The sequence below is a fragment of the Manacus vitellinus genome, unplaced genomic scaffold, assembly GCF_001715985.3.
Source record: "Manacus vitellinus isolate BGI_N305 unplaced genomic scaffold, ASM171598v3 scaffold_2_pilon, whole genome shotgun sequence".
NCBI lineage: Eukaryota > Metazoa > Chordata > Aves > Passeriformes > Pipridae > Manacus > Manacus vitellinus.
In genome coordinates, this window is record NW_021940208.1 from 18,835,909 (window position 1) to 18,855,176 (window position 19,268).

Here is a 19,268-nt window from a genome sequence, read left to right on the forward strand (position 1 = left end):
GTTTACTGTTCAGTGTACTTGAAGATTTGTCTCTGCTTATTAACTAGAATGAAGCAAGAAGTTCAACAGTTGAGGCTTACATGCCTGTAACAACTACTTAAGAGAAGACACTGGTTCTGCTTGTAGTGACTGCCTGCAAAGGCCAGTGCTCCTAGCTTGAGAAAGTGACAGCCTTTCCTCTTTTCTAGACCTAAAATAGAAGGTTTGCAGTCAGTAACAAGTACATTTGGCCAGGAATGCCCCTGCAGGGTAGATCTTAATCACTATTTCACTGTGAATTCTGTAGCAAAGATTAAGCCAGCATCTGGGTCAGGGTGCTATCTGTGATAGTCTGTTACTGTATGGCTAATCTGTTTATTATAGGATTTTTAAGTCTAAGGTTTAGCAGTAGTGTTTGCTTTTGTCAACATTTTTACCCCATGCTGTCTTTATTTATTTAATTTCTTTCCACTAGAAAGACATTTTTCTCCAACCCCATTTCTAAATATTAGAAGTAAATAACTTGACAATAACATGCATTTGCTTCAAACAGAGTCATGGAAGGAGTTTTTAGTCTAAATAGTAGTGCAGGGCTGCTGCTAAAATTTGAGAGACAACACAATTCTTTTTTTTAATTATTTGTTTGGTTTTTGCCTTTTTGTTGTTGGTGGTGGTTTTTTTGTTTTTTGGGTTTTTTTTTAAATTTTTGGAGGCTTTCCTAGAGTGACACATACTTATTTACACAGAAAAAAATCAAAACCAGGACTGCATCATTGCATCTATACAGTTTTTGAAATGTTTTGACACATTTGCCAAGATTTACTAGGAAATTTCACATGCTTCTCTGGCAATTTATAATCCATTATTTTACACTACAAGCTGCATCCTTGAGTTTATTTTATGGCACAAACATAAAGTAAACTAAATGACAACATCTCCTGGCCTCTCCCTTTTATCTATGGAAATGACCTTCAGTAAAGAGAATCCAAGGGATGTTGTGCATCCATTTTGAAATACATTATTTATATTAATGTGAATGTTTCTGAATAAATGAGGAAGCAAGGCTTGGCAACAATGCAATTATTTAATAAACCATGTGTCTCAAGAATCTATCAGGGTCAGTATTGCATCAAAAAGTGCACTGTTTTAGAACCATCTTTGGGCCTTGGTCTTCTAATATCTGCTGAGAAAAATTTCTAAAAATCTGACTTATTTCTTTGTGAGCTGATGGATTTCCGCATTTAAGTTGGGATATGTATGAAATACAGCACAGAACTCCCACTCAGTTAAGGGCAGAATTAGTCACTCCAAACTGGAGATAGATTAGTACTAAAGGAGAGAAGTAATTAAGTATTGTATGCCATAGTTTTGATGTAAACGCAGACATTATAGTCCAAATTCTACTTTCATTTAGTCAGAAACCAATGAAGCAACTCTATGTTGTAAGCACTAGAAGTAAAAGGAGGACTGGAGACAGAGAAGATCAAAGGACACTGAGTAAAAGACTAGGACTACAGCCTTATTTTCAAAGCATAGAGTAGATTTACGTGGAAAATAATTTTTAAAAGCTGGAGGAGGGAGAAAAGAGAGGAAGGAATGGTATGTCTGACCTGCAATCTAAGATTAATTTGTGCTGCAAGGTCAGGGACATCAGAATTCTAAGGGTTTGTTTTGTCCAGTTTTTGGAGTCACTTCATATTTTTCTACTAGAGCTGAACTTCTCCAATGATAAACATGTTTAGCTCCAGTCATTTGGTTTGTCACCAGCTGGGAGCAGGGGAAAAACTGTGCTTATTCTCCAGAGTAGTGAGAACTCAGTTGGGAAGCTTCTGTTACTCCAGTTCCAAGAAACACAGTTAATATACTCAACCATACTCTTTTTTTTTTCTGGAAATGTTATATATAGTTGGATGAGTCTTATTACACAGGGTTTTTAATTTTGTCCTAAATCTTCTATTTTCATTTTGGACTCTGATCGATAGAACATCATGATGTTTAACAGTACAGATACAAAATACCCCCTATTTATTTTATTAAATACCAGTTTTTAACTTGTCCTCACATTGTTTTAATGAAATAATAGTTACTTCGTGGAAAGAGTGCTGTGAGTTAGGTGGTGCAGTGCTGCAGTGCCACCAAAGTAAAGAAGCCCATTTTTCAACATGAAGAAATATACTCTGCTCTCAGAGTAAACCTGAGCTCTGTCCCTTTGGAACAGTCCTTTGGCTCAGGGAATGTATGCTGTACATGACATGATATATGATCTTGTAGGAATGGAGGAAACTGAGCCAATGTTCCAATTTTAAAAAGCAAGGGAAACCAGAAAAACAAAGTTTGAAGTTCAGGCTAATAGAAGCGTGGTCAATCTGAAGTTAGATTTTTCTAATGTAAAAACCTAATATACTTTTACTGTAGGTTTATGTTCTTAATTCTGTAAGTCATGTTAATTAGCACCCTACAACAATTTGCACAACTCCTTTTCCTCCTGTAACCAACCTTAAATGACACCACTTATTTAAAACACGCGTAAAACAGAAGAGTAGCTTGTATTACCTCCAGTTCCATGTGCTTTTCTTCCTTGTTGTGGTCCTTCAATGCCTTTTCAGAATGATCATCACAGTCTTCTAAATGACAGATATGTTGATATTTAGTAAGTTCATGTTTACCTCGCTTTCTTTGAGAAACGTTCCTTCTATGAAGACCATTGAAAAATGTCTCATACAGTGGCAGTTCTCTAAACATATCATCATCACCTCTACCATCTGCTTCTTCCTCTTCAGATGAAAAATCATTTACTTCTCCTGCCTCGCAAATGTGGAGCTTAGTGTTAGCTTCATGTGATAAAAATTGGAAATCAGAAAATGTGATAGCACTTGGTTTATGTTTTATGACTCTGATCTCATGACTCCTTTCTGGTTTCTTGTCTGAATTTTTTCCTACATACAAGGGAAGGTTTAAAGGATCTTCCTTTGGCATGTGTCTTGCAGAACAAGATAATTCTTCACAAAGGTGCTTTGTCTCAGACTGGTTGGTGGCACTGACATGCCCTGCAGCCATACCAATTTGCAAGGATGTCTCATTGTGGTCTAATAAGGATGACACAGACAGAAAACTCAGCCCAGGTTCCAGTAAAATGTTCTGAAATTCATATGGACTCGCCTGATTTTCTATCTTGCTTTGGTATTCTTCATACTTTGCTTCCTTTGGAGTCCCCAGGCACTTGGCAGATTTAAGATAAGGTGAGTCCTGTTCTTCTTCATGGATGTTAGTTTCCATTCCAGTGGCTTTCATCCATCAGAAATCAAAATCACTTAACTCTTGCTTTTTTTAAGAAACATAACTCTCCATATGCAGTCAGAAAATATCTTCTTAGTTTTCCAAAACCATGATCACACAATTATTATTTATGCCTGGATTCTCATACAAAACATCTGAATCCTCTCAGCTCCTGGAAAAAAAATAAAATTGATGGAAACATACTTGCAGTGGACTGCGTCAGCAAAAGTTATCCTGAAACATGAAATTCCCATATCAAATTTACTTTAGAATTACTTATGTTTCTGCAAAAATATTTGATTTATGCAGATTAAATGAACTGAAAACTTGAGAACCATGACTTGTTTACTTTAGAGACTAGGAAAGATATCAAATGCAGAAATGTTTTTTAAATGTTGACTTTAAGTTGATTATTGACGCAATGGTTCAGAATCATTCAAAGTGATGTTAGGTATATTCTTTTTACCTAAACATGCCTCTGTTCACTATCTTTTCATTGTCTGTTAAATCACTGAAAATTTTACACTGTTCTGGTAAAGCTACTAAAATGTCATAGGGAAGACCAAGGAACGAAACATAGAGAAATGTCATAGGAAAAAACAACTGACAGAAAATAAGGTTTCAGTATAGGTAGGATTTTTTTATCTCTCGACTTCAATGAATTGCCAATGCAGTGCAGCCCCTATCTAATTCCAATAGATCTGAAAAGCAAAAAGAGGAGGCTAAAAATAACAGAGAGCTTCAGTGCTACATTGGAGTTGGCCATGTCTGCTTTAAATCAGTCTTAATATCCATGCTCACGTCCAGGCTGTGCACTTCCAACGCACTGGAAGAAGGGAGGAGCTGAAGAACTGAGCTTGCATCACTGAATAGCTTACATTCCCCCATACATGTAGTTTACTTCTTGTGACAGACTAAATATTGATAGTATTTATTTTAATGATTGTTTCAGTACTGCCTCTGTGAGAGAGCAAAGCAGAACAGAAGCTTTTCAAAATAAAAAGAGAAGCTTAAGCCTTTGATGCATGTGGCAAACCTGTCAGTGATGAGGAAGATGTGTCAGAAGGCAGCACTGTGACTGTCAAAGTGGAAAACAAGCAAAGTAAGATGCTGGCATGTGACGTGCCTGTCACTGCATGTGCCATAAACTGAGCAGTGCACACCATCTAGGCATATTTTAGTGCTGGTTAGTGTAGACTTTAGTGTTACAGACATACATTTGGTAATAGAAAGAATACTGTTGGATTTATTGAATTACCTTTGTCGTTTGAACTACAGCTGTAATAAGTGTGAGCGTGCAGGTATGTAGACCTCTGTTTATGTAGACATCTTCTCAGCTCTTGCTAGCTATTTAAAAGTCAGACGTTATTGAAGCTGTCTAACCTCCTGCTGGAGTTAATGGAGAGGGAAAAATGCTTCTAAAAGGTAAATGCTCCCACTTATCTTGGTTACCTATTTAGACATGGGATGAGTCTCCCTTTTGGCCTGACTGCCTTATCCAAAACTGTGGAGGATGTCTAGATTAAAAGCTTACACCAGTCATCTGCCCTTTAGAGGGACAAATAAAGACAAGAAGAATCTCAGCCCATATCTTTGGTACACAATAATAATAGATGATGTTGTCTATGTGTAAATGAGAAACCTGCTTCTGAAGCCCTCATTTTCTCCGATGATTCAACTTAGCCATCTTCATAGAATTGACGTCACTTTCAGAAGTGCTGAACACCCTTGGTTCTCCCTTAATTACTAGGAGAACTAATTGAACACAATGTCTTTGTAAAAGAAGACACATTCCCACATTTAGATGGAATGATTTGAATCACATTTCACATAATATTTTGTACATTGTGGGCACAGTGAAAAAGCCTCCTGCCATTCCAGGTGCTTCACTATGAGCCATCAACTTCGCTTTTGAGTCCCTGACAACCAGTACCCTGCAAGAAGACATACAGCCAGCACCCCCACTCCCCACACACAAAGCCAACCATAACTGAAAAAGATTTGCCAATTCTAGCAGGCACCCCAAAAGGCAGCAAAAGAGCTTTCTCCTGGCTGCCCAGATCAGGTGGCCATCCTGCTCCTCACCTGTTGGTAGTTCCAGCAGTAGTAACAATGCTCAGATCTCCAGGTCTCCCCCAGAGATTCTCTTACCTGGTCTTCACCCCTTCCTACTGTTACTCTTCCTTCCCATCCTCGTCCTGTTCCCTGGACCCTCTTTAGCTTTGATAATACTGCCAAGCCGGCTCTGCTGTGAATACACCTCTGTTTTCATAGAAACATCTTTGCTGTAACAAGCCCAAAATATAGCAAAAAATTGCTCCAAAAACAGTTACAGAAATTGACAGAATCATGGAATGAGTCAGGTTGAAAGGGACCACAGTGGGTCATCTGGTCCAATCTCCCTGCTCAAGCAGGGTCATCCTAGAGCACACCACACTGAATTGCATCCAGATGTTTCTTGAATATCTCCAGTGAGGGAGACTCCACAATCTCTCTGGGCAACCTGTTCCAGTCACTCACACAGTAAAGTTCTTCCTTGTGTTTATGTGAAACTTCCTGTGCATCAGTTTCTGCCCAGTGCATCACATCCTGCAGTGGGCATTCATGGGATACCTGAATTACATATTTTTTATTTCTAGTATTTTAGGATGATGCTTTGGACTCCAAAACATGAATTATCATCCCTGCAGAAATTTGTATTTTTCATTATCTCTGGATATTCCTAGCATCTAAAATCAATACCCAACGTCTTTTAAAATTTTGCTAAGTTATTTGTCTCAAATGAGTTTTGTTTTTAACAGGGTGTGGTGTAAAGCTGTAATTTTTACAGTTTAATTACAAAAAATCATGAAAGAGGTTTTCCATTTACTAGATTTGCTTACTCTATTTACTCTTTATTTTTCCTGGGATGAGACTGGAACAAGGCAAGTGTGCAAAAGCAGGCTGGTTTTGTGCAAGTATGGCAAGAAATATGGGAAAAGGAAGTGGTAAGAAGAGGGAAGGTGTGGAAGGTGGTGGATTCACCATCCCTCGAGGCTTTTAAGATGAGAATGGATATGGCACTTAGTGCCATGGTCTGGTAACCACTGCAGTGTTGGATCAAGGGTTAGACTTGATGATTTTGGAGGTCTTTTCCAAATCCGGTTGATTCTATGATTCTATGATTTTATGAATGTGGGTTTACCCTTGGTCATCCTGTGGAACGTATCTTTTTACTCAATCTAACAGTGACTGAAAAAACCCCACACTTTTATATATAGTATCAAATTCCATATTTTATAAGGAGTTACACATAGATGTAACATGTTTCTAGCTCATAAAAGTGGAGCATTCTTGGCAAAGCAGAGAATTCTGCTTTCTGGAAATCCTGCCCATAGCAAAATATGTAACTCAGAGAGGTCTGAACATTCAGAGCTAAATCTGTACATGTCATAAAAGGCCTGTAAGACACTGCTGAAAAATAGTATAATTCTCACCACAGTCCTGAATGTATGCACATATAAGTTCTGAAAACTAATAATCTTTCTGGAAAAGGTCTTTGAGGCTTTAAAAATAGGGAAATTACTTTCATAAGCATACGTAATTCTAAATATGTACTGTAGCATTAGCTCTACTGGTAGACGCTAGTGTAGGCAAAGATGTGGAATAATTAAAGTATCTTGTGCATATATATATGTGGGTTTTTCAACTAAAAAGGAAAATGCAGGGCTACATCAGCTAACTGTCCAACCAGAACTGACTCCAAATAGCATTAGTAAGGGGGGAAAAAAAAAGGCAACGCAAGATTTTTTTTTAAGCTAAAATGTGAAATGCATATCTGAGTGTAGCAACTTAACTGCCTACATACATGAGTTTAAAACTTACAACCAAAATTTTATTTATTAGGGAAAGCTCCTTACAAATCAGCAATAAATTAATGCAGATTTATGATATAACTAGTGAAATGCTGTGGAAGGTAAGTTCTAATATGGCCTGGCACAAGCAAGTGTGTGTGTGCAGACTCACAGATAAACTTTTGTGTATCATGCTCTATTGGCTTGATTCCCCTTTGCCAGGACAGCCAAGATTTGTATTAAAACTCATGAAGTTTTGCATAAAGATTGCACAAAAAGCACATATTCAATCATTAAACAGGAGGATTTTACAGATGCATTAATAATCATAGACTCATTTCTATTTTCTTCAGTTAATACAAGGATAATTGTTTTCTGAGACAAATTATTAAGATTTATTTCATACTGTTACTCTAACAGCAAGTCACCTAAACCAACTTTTCAAATATGGCTTAAGTTAGTGCATTTCAATACCCGTTATGTATTTTGGCATTACGGAGCACGTGAATGTGTGGAATTTTGTTATTTTAAATTCAATTTAAACTTGAACTGACATAGTAAACCAGCAAATCAAGCCCTGATCTTGGCTGAAACAGTACACCACTCATCTAAAATAAAGAGTTTTTACCCCTTAGCCCCTAACGCATTTGTTTCCCTTTCACAATGACTTTGCTTAGTATTTCACATTGACTTAAAGAATCTTCCCCTGAAAAACTAAGCAAACAAGCCAACAGACTGTGAGACACATAAACTAAGAACAAATTGGGAGATTAGGATGTTTTTTCCTGATGATAGTTTTACCTGTTTTGCAAGGTAACCCCATATTTTTCAATTCAGTTACTTTCCATAAGCGTAACAACAGGAACCCAGTGAGTAGCGAAAAGATCCTCCAAGCATTGGGGCAGAACAGAAAAAGAAGTGAGCAGATTCTTGACAGAAGACATTTCAGCTTGCTTGCTGCAGAAGAACTCTGTCAAGAGAAGTATGTGTGAGAATCCCTGGGGCGAAAACAGCCTTCTGCAAGCATTGGCTAAATTATTTGCAGAAAAAGACAGAAAAAAAAAGAAGAGGGAAGGAAAAAAAATAAAAGAGAGAGTAAGAACATGCTTCACAGGAACACCAGGCACTTCTAAAAATACAGCGTGACCTCATTCCTCACATCATACCAGACCTTAACATTGTGCTTTGCTTTATCACCTGGAGCACCTGGAGTCAGGTTCCAACTGCTCAAGTTTGGATGCTGTCAGGTTTTGAAAAGGTAGGCTGTGAAATGCCTTTTGATATAAAGCCAGTGTAAAGGAGTATCAAAATTAGCTTTCCATGTCACTTGCAAATTCTAATTATTGTTTGCCTATGTTTCTTCAAGACCTACATTTGCTGCCAAAGCTTTGCAAGTCTTCTCTTTTATATATATTTATAGAATCATAGCTTGCAGACAGACTTCTGCATACTCTGCAAAGTGTAGCTACAGTGCAAATTACTGGACACATGAGTTTCTGAGTGTGATCATAAATCAGTTATTTGCAGATCTAGCCTGGAAAGGAAAAGGATGTATTGTCACTAGAAATGCAGGGTGAGAAATCTTTGAGTTATAGTTTAATTTTGGAAATGTTTTTCTATATTGCTTTTGATTAAAGCAAAGAGCAAAAGTGGAAAAGCTGCGATGCCCTTCTGCTCATGTAATGTATGTATTCATGTGCTCACGCTGGTAGACGTAGATTACATTTTTCATCTTGAGATATCCAGGCACAGATACTTGGCACAGATGCTGCCAAATCTATGTCCCTCCTGACTCATTTCAGTCAGTGAAGGAGGCGGCACTTGGATGCTGATTTCTCTTACACCTTGTGCACCTGATTGCCTTCACTGAAGTTAAGCAGTATTTTATTCTGCAAAGAACTTGGCATATTTATGAATGAGTCAACCAGCAAATGAAACCACATCTTGAGGAAACCATTTTTAAGAAATTACTTTATATGACAGTTCAGTGAGGCTTGTCTCAACTTAGATATGTTTATTATCCTAGGACAGCTGCACTACTAGGCCTGTCCTTTAGCTTTACCATCACTGTCCCCACCTCTACTGTGACAGAAGCTCATTTTACATTGCCAAGGCAAGTAAAATATCTTTTCAAATGCAATAAACCACAATGATAAAGAGACACTTTGTTAATTTAATTGTGCTTACATACATGTTTGTCTTAGGTGCAACTGTTGGTCACAGATGTGCTGTTTTCCAAGCACCCTCTTAACGAATGCAGCAACATCAGCAATTTATTTACAGCTGGACCTACTTGTGGTATATAGGACAGACTGCTCCAAGAGGAATCATTGACAAATTTCATGCCATAAACTAAGCCTGAGGCTGAATTTAATCCAAACACCCTGCCAGTATGCTGACTCAATTTTATTTCCTTCTAAAACAGCATTTTCAACAGCACTATCATTGTCACCTCACCACCATGTAGGAACAGTGGTTTACTTGCAAATAAGGTGAGAAAATACTGTCTGTGATACAACTATTGCCCTGTCTAAAACCCTAGATCCGTGGGCAATGTTTAATTTAATTATTTTACAGAAGTGGGCTTTGACTTTGCAAATCTTTGTTCTCTGTGCGGCCCATGAATAGCATGGTTGCAATCCTGAGCAAAACCAAATGGCAGGAATGTGTGAGCAGCAGTACAGTGAGGGACAAGACATGATTCTTCATGCTTGGAAAAGTCTCATGCTTCTTGCACATGTGATTACATCCTCCCAAAAGAAGGTGTTGAAAAGGAGTCAGGTATGAATGGGGAACTGAGGGCATATGTCTTTCAGCATGTCCCTGAGAACATGAATATCTATCTATCTGCATAGAATAAGGTCTTTCCTTCTGCCAGTAGACATCTTTTAGCATTGCATCCAATGTGTTGTTTTTGTATTCTCTGTTCTGCCTCTTTTTTGTCTTATATGTATGAAATGTATCATCAAGCTCCTGATGAGATATTGGCCAGGGGTTGTTTGACTACATGCATTTGAAGGCAGTTTTGAGTGATTTAAGAAGAGCAACCAGTCATACACAGACACTGTTCATAAACACAGGACTCAAAATGAACCAACACCTAATAAATACTTTTAAAATAACACTGGATAAACCACTTAAGAAAAAAAAGTCTGTGTCCCTTTAGATTGAGGATCTTGACATTGGTAAGATTCCAGATCTTTATCTAGACTGCCAGTCCAAACCAAAGTCAGGAAACAGCCTTTCTGCAAGCAAAGACACACAGGTATGAGCTGCTCCTCCCTCCAGTTTAAATACTAGTAGTTTCTTCAGCCTGTAAAGTGAATTCAATTATGTATGTTCATGGGATGCTCAGTGGGCTGGTTGGAAATCAATCTTCATTTTTGCACAAGTAGAAAGAGCCTGGAAGGATCAATTCTTTTTCATATTAGAGGATATCTATGTTAACTAAATGTCATAACAATTTTATTTTCATCTATTTATTTTTAAGCTCATAAAAGAGAAATGACATAAGTCAATCACTTGTCACTTTACAAGTTAGGTAAATATCAAGCAATTTGTTTTTGGTTTTTTCTATTTAGCTCTTCTCTATCGAAAATTGTATATCAGCACAAAATTCTCCTTCACAGCAGCCTGCAAGGGTCTTCCAAAATTGCACTCATCCCTCTGAGAAATCTCTGCTGAATCTGTAACACCCGCCAGCGGCCAAAGACGCTGAACAAAAGCAGTTATGTTGGCACTAGGTCAGAGGCTGGTGTGGTCTGTTTATGTATGGCTCATAATTCCTTAAAATGAAAGAAATTAGGTTCTTTAGATTTATTTCCCTCTCTGAAGAAGAAAAATGTATCACTGCCTTGGGTTCCTTCATGAGAAAGTATCGGTTTGTATTAATTTCACTTATAATCATTATTATCCACTATCTGCATATAAGGAATTGGACACTTGCACCTACTCTGACCACATAGCCAGTAGAAGAGATGTAAGCTGGAATTAAAGTTTCCTTATCACTAAAGCCATGTCTTAATCAACTCTCATCTTCCATCCATAAAAAATGTTTAATTATCAATTGTCATGATTGAATTTACATAAAGAACATAAGAGGCTGAGCCTTCAATGGGCATCATGTCTGAAGATAAGCACTTGTTGTAATAGGCTGAACTCTTCTTGCTAATGCTATTTATAGAGGAGAGTTGCATATCATTAGAAATGTGCACCCTTTTTGCCCTGTGTTCCCTTAAACAGGGATAAAACAATAATCTTAAGTAAGCCACCACACCCCTAGAAACTCTTGATTTTCCCATAATCTATTAGATTCCCCCAACAGCCTTCCTTTTCACCAGCTAGTTAAATTTCAAGTCCTGGTCCTAATCTTCAAAGTAATTTTGATGCCTTGTCTCTTGCCTCTGCACCCTCTGTCCTTGCCACCTCAGGCCTGTCTGAAAGCCTGGCACAGGGGGGAGCGATGCCACAGCAGCCGTCAGGATCTACAACACTCATCTCAGGAGAAACCACATAAAAATGAACCCTGCTCAGGTTCATTAATCCTGCTTACAAGATTGGATTGTTTCTGATACCTAAGGCAGCTGGCTGAATACCTGAAGGAAAAAATAGGGGGAAATTCAATTCCTAAACATAGCCTTCTAGTGCCCTTTGAGACATCCTAGACTATCCCATCTGGCTTTCAGCTGCCAGCTCGGAGATGTGCGAATCTCCTTCAACTCTTTTGACATACCTACTGCGTGGATGTCATAGGACAGCAGAGTATCTCTGGAGGTACTACTAGGCACCTGCAGGTAGGCACTTGTTTAGGCAAATGAATTGTACCTTCAGTTTCCTTAGTAGGCTATTCAAAGAATTTAACTTCAGGCACCTAATTTTGACAACTAATTTAGGATTCTTAGTTAAGGTCCTTAGTCTCTCCATTGCCTATATAAAAAGCTTGCATTCTTAATGTATGCACCTCAGTTCTGCTGGCATAAGTACTGTATTGCTTCCAAAAAAAAGTGTGAGTCTCCTGGTTAAGCAAAGAAGCTGCTGCAGGAAGCCAAATTGATCAAATTGCCAGTAGCTCCCTGCTGCTTAAGGGCCTCTTTCTGTGCTGCAGTACATTATTATGGAAACTTTCAAGGCTAGATCAGAATATACTCAGAAAACAAAGGAGAACAAGCTCTTTAGTGCCAGTTTGTGGCACTTCAGCTCCTCAGGTTTGTAGTCCTATCAGTCTTATAAAGTTTCTGCAGTGTTTTGGCAACATACTACATCTCTCAGTTGAAATATGCTGCTTAATGCAAGACTGGTAAACAGCTTGAATATGCAGGGTTTGATTTATGAACTGCATCAATATGGTAATGAGCACATTGGCTGGGCAATTAGTTTTAAATTGTATAAGCTCACACCAACTCTTGTTATTATGAGTATAAAGGTTTGTCAGAATACCTCTGAGTTCAGTATTTCATAATCCTCTGGTGCCTTTACGCCTATTAGATCAGAACTGCTGCAAATTAAAGCCTCTGCTACCCCTTCTGAATCTAATACCGCTAAATCATTTCTGTGAAAATATCAGCAGTAAATAGATGAAACCATTTAAAATGCTATTTTGCATGTTCTTTTTTTCCCCTCAGTCCACGATAAGCTTTGGTCTCCAGCAATGTCTTTATCACTCTCTCTAATCAGTGCCTGTAATAAATGCTAAAGAAATGGTAACACTGCAATAAATGCCATTTACTACAAAGGCCGTGCTGGAAGGCAGCTCCTCCTGGGTTCGTGAGATATAAACAGCAGCAAGGGAAGACAGTGTCAGCTGCAATGAAGATAAGTTATTGCAGAGGAAGCAAAAGTTATTTTGGAGGAACCTTCTGTGATCCCTATCTGTATATGCAATAAGACCAAGATGAATTCTGCTCAATTTTGGTCAGGCAATATTTTTTGGTATGAGACCTTTTCTGTCAAAACCAACACATTTTTAATGGATGACCTATGCATTTTTGTTTATTCTTAAAAAAAAATAAATCACACATTGGGGGTATTTACCCCTTTTGATTAATCTACTTAATTTTTCAGAGCTTTCAGAAGAAAGAAGTGTTCAAACATAAAGTGCTCAGATGACTACTTCAGAATTTTCAGCCTTTCTATCGTTTGCTTCCCCATGTGATTTTTTTATTATATTTTATTATATTTATTATATTTATTCATTTAATTTGACATAATCTCACAGTTCTTTCAAATTCTTCTTCTTTGGGGGATGAGTTTTGGTTTGGTTTTTTTTTTTTTTTCCCCAGATATACCAGGCAAAGTTAAAACACACAGCTATACTTAAATGACAGCAGCTTTAGAGGTGTTCAAAGTTTTATTCAGGAACAAAGGAAGTGTTTCTTAAGCCAAGGTGCATATTTGAGACCCAAATAGCTATTTTGAACAAATTCCCTGTTTGCCTTTCTGCTTTTAGGTTATTTCTTTTCCTGTCATTTGAGATCTTCCAGTAATTAGTTACACTAATCTGTTTTCCAGTTTCAGTTCTTAAATTCCAAATTTCTGCTTAGTGTGATTTCTTGTTGTGCTTGCTAAATTAAAGAGATTTATGGTATCAGATGATCTTTTCCCCATAGAAGGGTCACTTTTTATCAAATAACAGCTCCCCTTTTTGGACAAACTCAAACATTGCAAGTGGTTTTAACAAATGTGTTTTAAAATTTTTGAAAATACCTGAACTAGTTCTAGGCTTACTAGCTTAGGTCTCACAAGTAATAAAGCAGTGGAGCTGGGGCATACTGTTGTGATACAATTTTTTTGGGGATATCCAAAAAGTTAATTCATGTCTTTATGTGATACATGCAGTAGCTGTATACCAAGTTCAGAGGTCAGTTTTGAAGCTATTCTCTGGAGTCTCCATAAGTTTGGGTTCATGTGCTATAAATATATTTTGTGAGACTCCCTCAGATTTTTTCCGCCCATAGCATCTTTCCTCTATGGAGAATGAAACAGCTTTGGGCATTTTCACATGACTTTGTGGAATGAAGAAGCAAGCAACCACCCCATTATGAAAAAGTATGCAACCCACTAGTGGATGGTACTAGAAATTTTAAAGAGTTTACTACGCCTGAAGTGTAGTCCACAAGTAAAGAATGAACTGGATTTTTTTTTTCCCAAGTAAGTACTTTTGAGTAGAAAAAAAATATCTAAAACTCTCACTTTATATCCAGACTAACAGGTATATGAAGCAAAAGTGCAGGAAATTTATTTCCTAACTTTTTCTAATTCTCCTTTCCTACATAAGCCATTTCTTTCCAACCTTTAAAAATAAAAAGAAAAGATATGTAGAAATCTTAATCAAAGGGGATGTCTATTGCCAGGCAGGATGAAGCTCACGCATAACATGAAATTCAATAAACTGATTTCCATGGAAACACAATATTGATGCAAATTCTGTTACAGAACCCTTTATACAAGCAGAATGATTACATCCAGGTTCTATGCCATATATAAACATTAAATCAAATAGTGGTCAACACCCTCCTCTAACTAGGCAAGGGCCTCTGCAACTCTATTCAAATAAATTAACCTCTGACATATATGATGCCTTCCACCCTGTCTTTTACAAGCACAAAGTGTGTTGTGTTATTGTAAGAGAGATTTTCCTTCCTTCAGAGTGCTGCAGGTAAGTAATTGATTCAGATATCAGAAAAGAGCAAAATTAGTCAGTTTTTTCCCCTTGAGACAAGAAAAAAAAAACCACCTGGTTGCTTTGACTGAGTTTTAGAAGTGGTAGAAATTCAGCTTCCAAGCTTTCATTAAAAATGCCAGTGTGTGTATCTGTGCATATTGCATGTACTTCTATAGATATCCTGTTGTGCCTGGGGATGCCTGTACCGTCTTAGTGTGAGTTAAAGATCAGTTTTTCATGGGTATGAAACTTAGTCATTCTAAATCATACCAGGCTAAAATGTTTATGTATATTTGTAATGCTAAATGTAGAAACTTATTTTAACAGTGAGCAATAATCACCACATTGGTATTATTTAGTTAAAAATATAAAAATAAGTACATATTTGATAATTTCCTCACCTCTCTTCTCAAATAAATGGTAGAACAAATGTTCTAAGTTTACACACTCAGTGTCTTCCTACCCTAATGCTCCATATAGTTTAAGGCCAAAGTTTTTGATGTTTTTGTCTCTAAATATCTTAAGAAGGCTTTATCTTCAAAAAGCTGCAGGCCTTTGCTCTTGTAAAATATCAGCCACTTCTAAAGTGTGCCTCTCCAAAGGGAACATTTGTATAGCAATAAACATTCTGATTTCAAGACTTTGAGCTCTCTCAGGTTGTTTTTAATACGTGTTTTAGTCTACACTGTTCTTAAAAACGGTAAGAGACTTTAACTAATGCACCTTTGGCTCCCCAAGCCAAAGTGATGACAGGGCGAAGCAGCTGTATGAAATATGGACTTCCCTACACACCTCATCCAGGCATAAATTGCAAACCACTTACGGCAGAAAGAGTGCCCATGACAAAAAACCAGCAATGTCACCACCTCTGGCCACTTGCACCAGGGCACTTACTGCTGACAGCTTTCTTGCTGCCACCTCTCTCTTTCTTTAAACTGCAGTAAATGAACACTTTTTTACAGGGAGGGGATAACGTGGAGTTGTTCTTGTTAATCTTTCATCACTACAAGTTACACGAACACATGGCAGGGCCTGCAGCCACAAAGGACCATGTATTATTAGCTGTAAGGCTATATTGGTTTAGTCAAGCCCTGCTTTGCACGATGATGCCCAAAAGCAGTCAAAAGCAGAGTTACTCTCAGTCTTTCCTGGGGACAAATAGAGCCTCATATAGAAACAAAGCAAAGGACGTGCAGTAAGGGGGAAATTAGCTGTACCACTTCCCAAAAAAATAAATCCTCAGGGCTTCAACAAGCCTCGGAAAACCCATGCTCTGAGTTTAATAAATAGTCTGCATGATAACAAACAAATAGACAAATGAAGATTTGCATTATTAAAATTTCAATTGCTGCACCAGATGAAAATTAACCACCTTGGTCAGAGTCAGATTGTGTACAAATATACAGCAAATTGTAACACCTCTCCTAAATTGCTTATATTCACAACTTAACATACTTATTAACCTTTTTCTATTGCATCTTGACATATTATTTTTATGTTCTACAAACATAATATCTCATACTTTAATGGAATATTGGCACGTATGTAAATACCCACACAAGGACTCTGCTTATTAAACTGTATGTACTCCCCATGTGTTTGTTATAATGCACTACTGTCATCCCTTTAAATCATCAGGAGGGCTGTTGTGATTTTTAGATTCCTAGGACGTTCCATTGCAGTGAGAGACTGACAAGTATTAAATTGAGAGGTGCCAACACACCTTCACCTCGTTCCCATGGAAAACATATATTACCATATAGTTTTTAATTACCTGACTGTACCGTTCTGTAGCCTGTGGTTTCCTGCTGCACCCTGCACGTGAGACAGCTGACCAAGGAGGCAGCAATACAGGAAGGGCAATGGTGAAACAAGACATGTTAATTAATCTTTGACTGCATGCTGAGATAAGTAATTATAATTGCTTCTGTATGAGTTATTTACATCTGTTTGTGTAGTTTTGCAAAAGGCTAAGTTTCCCTTTAATTTGAATGCAGTGCCTGTCTAGCAACATCAAATTTTTAGTAAATTCTTGTCATAGATAACCTTCAGTTAAGTAAAGAATTGTTAACTTACATAAACAATTCCAAAGATATTTGAAAGTACCCTAAACAAACACCATACCAGTGAGGGTACAGGCAAGGAGAAGGCTTTATGAGCTTCTACCTGAGATACTGTTGAGTTTTCTCTTCTCAGAGGAAGGTGTAGAGTACCAGAGAGCTTACCTACTATGTGTTACTGCTACAAAGCCCCCTCACCATACTCTATTTCCCTATACAATGTAGATATATGGGAAAACAGCAAAGTCCATCATTCATTTACACCGAGCAATGTTCAGACTGAAGAGAGTGTTGGTATTCTGGGTGTCCAAAAGAACTCTTTCAGTTATGAACCTCAACCTATGCAAGTAAGATAAAACACTGGGACTACTAACTTCCAGGATTTGTTTTGGGAGACTTTTTACGTAGTAGTGTCAGTCAAATACTGCATATGAAAGCAATACTTCATAGACAGTTTAAATGGTACTGCAGAAATGCCCACCATACTGCAAAAGCTGTATTTTAAGGGGTAACTAATATTAAAAAGACAACTAGGAAGGTTGTCTCAGGCATATTTACTCTGTTCATAGGTGGCCATGGCAACTAGTCTAAATACTCTTTAGTCTAAATACTCTTTGATTAACATTTGTGTGGCAAGATTTCTGTTTACTCTGATAGGTACTTGATCAGGTAATTAAAGAAATAAAATTACACTGATTTCAAGATTTTTCAATTCTTTTCCACTTGCTTCAAGAAAAACTTCATAGCTTTATTTTACTCAGCATCTTCCATATAGGGGTGTACTCCATTACTACATATTTGAGGAGCTTACAACAAACAGAAGCACACAACTGAAGATAAGTAGTTACATGTTTTGGTGCTTGTTGTTATGAATTCAGCAATGCTGAGTGCCTCTTACTCTGCAACAGCTGGTATGAAACTTAGAACACACTTCAAAACACAAAGTGCTTCTACATTTAACCAGGAACAGGGGCTGAAGTAAATGCATTTAATTTTTTTTACCTCTCCCAAAAGATACGCGACAAATCCACTTCCACAGAAGTACAGAGGAGCTTAGAAATCTGGCAGACAGAAGTGTCTCTGGCCTGCAGACAGCAGAGATAAACTGACCACTAGTGTTGCAGAGAAACCACTTCATGTTTCCTGTGTGCCCATTTGTCCTGTTTATGCCAAACGCCTTGGTGCTCCTGATGCTTCCCTTCTTTTGGTGGATGCTCTGCAGTGGTACCTTGTAAGCAGGGACAGGACTGCAGGGACAGGAGTCTCCTTCTAGCCTTGGTGGGCAGGCAGGAGGGAGCCCAGGCAGATCTACCTTCCAGCAAGCCAAGTTGCCTGACTCTGGAGGTGCCTGGAGCATTCGTTTGCAAGCTTGCTGAACATGAACTGCATATGTTATTAGGCCTTTTGTGCCTCAGTCTTGACTTGTAAAATGAAGATAAAGTCTAAAGGAAAGGACCCACAGAGCAGATTTTTCTAGTACCTTTGGGGATGGCTCACATGGACTGAAATGAAAGTTTGCTTTCCCAGAGAGCTGGAAATGGTCTAGATTTAGGGTGAAGATTGATATTTTTGAGCTATATCTTATTTTGAGTGGCCTGGCACCTTACTGGCACTGTCAGAGAATGGGTGACCTCATACTCTGCAATTACATGTGGAACCATAACTCAATCCAGCTTAGAAAGACTATGAGTCTCAGTGTCACAGATAAACTGCAAAAAGTAAATAAATGGGAGCAAGGAGCAGGGTCTGGGACTTTCCCTTTTCAGGGAGGTTCTTAGAAAAGCCCAAAGACCCTGGTACCAATCTTACTTGCTAGATGCCCTGTAAATCTCATCTCCCTTTCAGAGGAGATGTTCCCAGGAAAGAAGGTCCTGTTCCATTCACAGCCTGGGCACTGGCCACCAGGTGGGTCTTGCCATGGGATGGGGGCAGGTAGGCACCAACTGCCACTGACCTCATGTCTTTCCACTAACCTGAGTTTCCATACCAGGCAAGCAAGCAGGTCTGTTTTTTGATATAAACTAGAATTGAAGCCAACATATAAGCAGCATTGGTAACCTGGGGTCAAAAGCAAGGGTATATAGAGGCAGAGTTAATTGGTGCTTAAAGCACTTAAAGCAAAAATCCAGAAATTAAGATCTGATGCAAAGGTGACTCAGGAGCAGCAGCACAAGCACGTTGGATTTAGCTGGCATGCATAGGGAGCTTCCCTATTAAAGGGAGCTAAATGTTTGTCAGTGCCAGAGGGCTGTTATAACAAAAGAGTTGCTTTAGCCCCAAAATGGTATTTTTTAACAATGCTCTGTCTCCCAATAAGGGAACACGAAAGCTGACTCAGAGATCTCTGAGCTGAGACTCTGCCCAGAGGAATAATATGAATCATCTCAACCACTCTTACAGCTCCCTCTGTCAATTTACTAAAAGCATCATATCTGCAGTTGGATCTGTGGCTTAGAGAAT

At 38.2% G+C, this 19,268-nt stretch overlaps 1 protein-coding gene across 1 annotated transcript in view; it reads right to left on the reverse strand.

Moving 5' to 3' along the window:
- Positions 1-19,268, reverse strand: part of STARD13 (StAR related lipid transfer domain containing 13) — a 293,516-nt gene that overhangs the window by 246,446 nt on the left and 27,802 nt on the right. The window contains exon 2 of the mRNA XM_018071073.3: positions 2,533-3,427. Coding sequence (XP_017926562.2) covers positions 2,533-3,270 — 738 coding nt within the window. The 5' untranslated portion in view covers positions 3,271-3,427. The remainder of the gene's footprint in view (positions 1-2,532; positions 3,428-19,268) is intronic.